Source organism: Panonychus citri, unplaced genomic scaffold (assembly GCF_014898815.1).
Source record: "Panonychus citri isolate SS breed McGregor unplaced genomic scaffold, ASM1489881v1 Contig00124, whole genome shotgun sequence".
NCBI classification, from domain to species: Eukaryota; Metazoa; Arthropoda; class Arachnida; order Trombidiformes; family Tetranychidae; genus Panonychus; species Panonychus citri.
This window is the reverse complement of record NW_026515529.1, coordinates 274,807-280,977: the sequence shown is the minus strand read 5'-3', so window position 1 is coordinate 280,977 and position 6,171 is coordinate 274,807. Positions and strand designations below refer to the sequence as shown.

At 32.8% G+C, this 6,171-nt stretch overlaps 2 protein-coding genes across 2 annotated transcripts; both read right to left on the bottom strand.

Annotated features, from left to right (window-relative positions):
- Positions 1 to 120: 120 nt before the first annotated feature.
- Positions 121 to 1,966, bottom strand: LOC128390620 (ATP-dependent RNA helicase DDX24-like). The gene has a single exon (XM_053350364.1). The coding sequence runs from the start codon at positions 1,826 to 1,828 to the stop codon at positions 290 to 292; it is 1,539 nt and encodes a 512-aa protein (XP_053206339.1). The 5' UTR covers positions 1,829 to 1,966; the 3' UTR covers positions 121 to 289.
- Positions 1,967 to 3,356: 1,390 nt separating this feature from the next.
- LOC128390616 (uncharacterized) lies at positions 3,357 to 6,045 on the bottom strand. Its single transcript, XM_053350359.1, has 3 exons — positions 5,340 to 6,045; positions 4,001 to 5,260; positions 3,357 to 3,895 (listed from the first exon to the last, which is right to left on the bottom strand). Exons 1-3 carry the CDS (start codon positions 5,940 to 5,942, stop codon positions 3,590 to 3,592), a joined length of 2,169 nt encoding a protein of 722 aa, XP_053206334.1. The 5' UTR covers positions 5,943 to 6,045; the 3' UTR covers positions 3,357 to 3,589.
- Between the last annotated feature and the right edge of the window lie 126 nt (positions 6,046 to 6,171).

Sequence of the window (6,171 nt, the reverse complement as noted above, 5' to 3'; positions counted from 1 at the left end):
CTATCTTTTATGTTGATTATCAGGCTGCAAGTGCGCAAATTAAATTTAGCTGAAGTTCATCGTTCACAATAATCATAATGATAATAATCAAATGTCATCATTGGTGGAAATCCTCAAGAGTAATTTATGATTAAACCTTTTAATTTGGTTTTCTTGTTGACAGTTGGTCAATCAGTATTTACAGGAACATGATTAATTTGATTGCACCTAAAATTTCAAGAAAATGTGTCATTTCAATCGTTAATTTATAAATCGCAATTGTTTGGGAATCGGGGAAAAGATTTACTTGTTAGAAAACATTTTTTTTCAATAGATTTTTCAATTGATTTTGTAAATTTTTGATCTTTTTGTTTTCTTTAGGAGCAGAATCTTCATCTTTCATCCATAGATCATCTCGATCTTCCAGGTCAATTTCACATTCTTTGGCCATTCGACGGAAAAAGTCATCATGAGATTTAACTTTCTTTTGCCTATGAGTGAGAACATCCAATTCTCTAGCAATTCCAAGTCGTTCACGGAGTCGATTTAGTTTAACATCGTCAATGGGAAAAGAATCTAAATCTTGGGAATCATTGATTGAACCACAGAGTTTTCTATAAGTGTAACTTTCAGCGGGTTCACAAAGAAGAAGAGAAATCCCTTTGTTGGACATTCGAGCGGTTCGGCCACTTCTGTGGATATATAATTCAGCGGTTCGAGGGACTTGATAGTGAATAACATGGTCAACATAAGAAATATCTAAGCCTCGAGCGGCGACATCACTGGCTAATAAAATTCCTCTGGGATCGGCACTGAAACGTTCAAGGTTCGAGAGTCGTCTTTTCTGTTCCATGGCCGCGTGTAAGGGGATCGGCTTTTGATCTAAAATTGTTAGAAGATGCTGTAAACGTCTAAGACAATCTTTACTATTACAAAATACTATTGATCGACCAGGATGAGCTAATAGAAAGTAATATAAATAAAGGTCTTTTTCCTCTTTTAAACATTCAATCTTAAAGATGGACAATTGTTCACGACTTGGTGTACCAACACCTCCGGCTGTCAAATCGACGATAATTTTATGATTTTTCATTCCAATGATTCGTGAGATGTGTCGCAATTTTGATCGTAATTTGGGTTGTTTCATTTTTTTGATTAACTTTGGTCCTTTAGAGATGAATGTTAATGTAGCCGAAAGTAGGAATACCTGGCGATGGATTTTGGCCCCTTTTTCCTTGATTATACTAAGAATATTGGTCAATTCGGAAAAGTAGCCTTTCTCCGTCATTCGATCAGCCTCATCGATTACCAAATAACGAATATGAGAAACAGATTTATGTGAAACATGAGGAATCTCCATCTCATTAATTATCTCCCAAAGTCGACCTGGTGTGGCAACAAGAATATCCGGTTGACCTTTGGTCAAAATTCTTTCCTGCCGTTGGGTAGATAAGCCACCAAATACCACAGCAATTTTAACAGTAGTAAATTTAGCAGCTCTATCAAGATGAATTTTAATTTGTTGAGCCAATTCTCGAGTAGGAGTAATAATAAGACCTCTTAATTTACTATCACCATAATAATCCTTTTTCTCTTGAATCTTTTGAATTAAAGGTATTCCAAAGGCTAAAGTTTTACCACTTCCAGTAGGAGCAGCTCCAAGTAAATCATATATTCCAGACAAGGCAGGTTTAATTATTCCCTTCTGAATATCGGTTGGTTCAGTTAGACCATGTTCATTAAGAGCATTGATAATATTTTCAGAGACACCAAGTGATTCCCATGTTTCAGATTTCGTCTCATCAAGAATCGCTTCAGTAATATCATCAGCGTCACTTTCTTTAGACATTTTAACAGATTAACTGGAAAAGAAAAAGAGTCAACAATTTAATAAATAAAAGAAACAATTAATTGCAAAGAGAAGATGAAAAATAAAGTAAATATGATAACATGTTGTTGATTGTTTACCAAAAGGTAAACATGTGGATGGAAGGAAAAAATTGGCGGTAAATCCAAACGCGCGAATTGAAATGATGAAATAAATTTTCATTTCTTTGTTTGATAGAACAATAAATGTTAATTATTTTTTTATTAAATGTTTTTCTTTTTGGTTGATTAACAGGGGGATTGAATTTTTATCATATGAGTAAAGAAACTTTGACATTACATGTATCTCAACTTGACAAGTTTTCTCAAGGGATCACAATGAGTAAATTGTTTGTTGAGATAAACTTTTTGTTTCGTAACTTTCATCTCTCCAAAAGAGATTAAGTTTTCGGAGATCTTTTGGTTAAGTAAATTGTAAGGGGTGGAAGATAAAAATATTATTAAACCATAACGATTTAGATGATTTGTAAAGGGGAGAAAAGTAGAAAGAAAGAGAGAGAGAGAGAGAGAGAGAGAGAGAGAGAGAGAGAGAGAGAGAGTTAGAGATTAAAGGATAAAGAGGAGAGAAAAAAATAGATTTTAGATTGAGAGGAAAAAATAGAAGATAATTAGAGAAAAAAACATGATAATCTTATCAATATAATGACAGGTTATTGCCAGAGAGTAGATTGTTGACCATTAGATTAGGCAAGGGTGACCTTAGATTGTAAAAGAATTTCTTTTTTTATAGTCTTTTACACTTCTTCGTCATCCAATGTTGATAAATGTATTGATGAGTCTCTCTCAAACCAATTTAGACTTGCATTTGGCTCTGAGCGGATGGAAAGCTCAGTTGAACAGATTTTCTCCATTTGTTCATTATAAGATTCAATGAATTTGGCCAAATCTTTATTCTTACTCATCGCTTTATCCCAAAGATTAACTGGTTTCATTGGTTTCTTTGATTTTCGTGAAGTTGTTGCTGCTCTGGTTCGTTTTTTAGCTTTCTCCATATTTATTGGTGTATTTTCATCACAAGGGATTGACCTTTTTCGATTAGACAATCGTGAAGATCGACGGGTTGAATAAGTCTTGCGAGATGGAGTAGATTCATGTCTCGGTGGAGTAAGATAAGGATTAACGGAGGGAAGATCATCCCAAAGAGATGTTTCCATCATAGCCGATTGAGAATCGTCATAAGAACATGCATCACTATGGAAAGAAGAAGACATTTCGATTGAGTACAGTTTACTTTTCTCTTTGGAAACAAATAAAAGCCAAAAATACACAAATTCAATTAATAAATTAGAAACAATTAGAGACAAAGACTTAGAGAGGGCAACACACAATAAGTTTATTCCTTTGACAATTACAATGAGAAACTGATGCAATGATTTTCCGCCAAACAAATTAGTCTATTCTCAGAGCTCATTTTCTTTTGCTGTGAAAATAGACTTTTGGCGGTTTTTTCGATTTTTTTTCAAAATTTGCATTTTTCGATTGAAATTCAATTCAATTACCAATTGGAATTTATTATTACAATTTATTAATTATTTCTAAATTCTATATAATATATGCACTTGATATTTGGATGTTTTCCTTTCTTTTTTTATACAACTAAAGGTTTCGTTATAGATTTTTTTTTTCATTCCAAATAAAATTGTTGTTTGGTAATAAAAACGAGAAGAAAAAGAAATGAAGAGAGAGAGAGAAGATAATTAGTTAATTGTTGATTGTTTTATAACTAATAATGTATTCTATTTAGTGAAGATTGGGCGAAATAACCACCATATTCAATATTCTTTCTATGGATATGATGATTTCTATATTCATCGGTATCTTCTTGTGAACGGTTCAATTCCTCGAAAGTTAAAATTCCTTTTTCATATAAATGATGAACAATTGATGAAACTGTGTATCGATCCATGTCGGCATTTTTAACGGCATCACAATAAGCCTTTGAACCTCTTGAAATCACACAGGTCATTGCGTAAATATCGATGGCCATGTCTGCAAGTCTTTCCAGATCATTTTGTCGTCGAGTGGTTTGCTAAATACAAATGATAATATTTGAGTAATAAAAAGAAAAAGAAAAGAAAAATTAAAAAATTTAATCCAACAAAAAAGTTAATCAATCAAACTAATATAAACTTACACCAGCCCAACGTTTTAGAATCCATTCAACTCCTAATCCAAATTTAAGAGAAACAGTTTCTAATTTATCAGCTTCTTCTTGAAGGGAAGGATGAACGTGACCTCTTAAATCGTAGATTAATTTGGGCTTATCTTTGGACAATTTATATTCATTGATAAGTTCGTAAAGTCGATAGACGGGAAAGAATGGTGCTAATCGTAGTTTACGAATATTATCATTCTTGTAATAACCAGCGAACCACATTCCACTTGTACCAATGTTAACACGATGATGAACAGTATTATCAAGATAAGAATCAAGAAGATGAAGGAAATCATGTAAAGGAGAAGTTATTAACATTTGTGATCCATAAATTGATTGGATAATCTCAATAATCTCATGTCCTAATTCAATGGCTAAAATTTTACAAATTGAAGCTTCCAAATTTTGCTCTGGATCGGCATTAACATTATCAAATGCATCGTAGGCTTGAGATGTTAAATATAAACATGATTCGAGTGTGTATATTTTATATGTTATGTTGACCAAAAGTTTCTCAACTGTTTGACATTCTAATAGTGGTGCTCGATTTTTCAATAGATAACGATAACAATCAGCTAAAAGTGATTTGGTTAATCCTAAAATTATCGATGAGGTACCAAGAAGACCAAGACCACGAATGTTTAATGATCTTATTCCAAGAGGTGAAGGTTCAACTAAAAGATGATCTTCCGTTGGTAAGACTAAACCATCGAAGGTAATTTTTTGATAGACTAGTCCGTTAATCACTTCTTCATCTTCAATTTTACCAATCATTTTAGATGGAATGAGAAAACCAACAATTCCTGGTGGAGATTCAGTGCCTCCAGTTAACATCCATTGGGGTTTCTCCTCTTCGTTATAATCTTTTGTCGAAGCAAAAATGACATAATAATCGTAATTATCTTTGAGAATACGATTTTTTGACCCTGAAAGAGTCCAACTTGATTCATCAGCTGATCGACGAGCAACAGTTTCCCAATCAGCGAAACTTCCAGCACCAAAAGGAGCTTCTCTCTCTGTCCAAGCGAAACCAATCTTAATCGAAGGATCTTTTCGTAGTAATGATAAAATACGATCTCTAATTCCATCATTATCTCCCCATTCAACTGAACCAAAACCAAGACAATTGTGATTAAGAAGATTGAATAATCCATGAACACATTTCATGTCGACAACTGGATGATTAGGCTTAATTGCCAAGTAACCTTTCAATTCATTTCCATCTTGTTCACTAATAACCTACAAAGAAAACAGAATCAAATTGAAAATTAGAAACTACATTAATTTACATTCTATATTCTATTATCTCAATACTTACATTCTTTGTGAAACAATCGTTGAATCGAATGGCCAAAGTGTGTCCAATCGATTCGAAAATGGTCATCATTTCGGTGGCAGTCATTTTCCATAACGAATCAAATTTCAATTTATGTAAAGAGTCACTGTCATTGGCGAAATTATGGAAATACGTTTCAACCATTTCACATTGTTTCTGAATAGCATCAAATTCACTTCGAGTCTTTAAAATTTCAGGATAACTAAGAAAATCAGTATCATATTTAGCGATGAAAAGTCTCTTGATGAAAGAACCATTTTTCTGAACTCTCAATACATCAGCTTTGATTCCTAGACTTTCAACTGGAACAAGTGGAACTTTAGTTGTAACATCTAAAGATCGAACAGATTGAACTTTATCGATAACCTCTTGAGGCATAAATTCTTTGGGGATTTCCGATGAAATTGGTCCATTAGCCGATGATTTTAATTGCTGGCCAGATTTTTTCTCCAAATCAGATTGTTGAGAAGACGAAGATGATAAACGTAATCCGATTCTCTTTCTAACCAAGTAACATTTCTCAGAATAAATAGATGATCTTCTACTATAATTGTGTATTCCACGAACAGCTAATTTCCCCAACATGAGTAAATTGTTCAATCTACAAAACCGTAAACGTTAATTAATTACAATTAGTTAATTGAAACAATTTAAACCAAAATGAAAACAAGGAAAACATGTGTGGGATCCGATACTTTTTCCTTTGGGATCCGATACATCGATTGGCTCTTGTTTTGAAAAAAAAACGTTAAAATTTTCACTTGAAATTTATTAATTTAATTTGATTCTATTCTTTAATTGTGATTAGCTAATT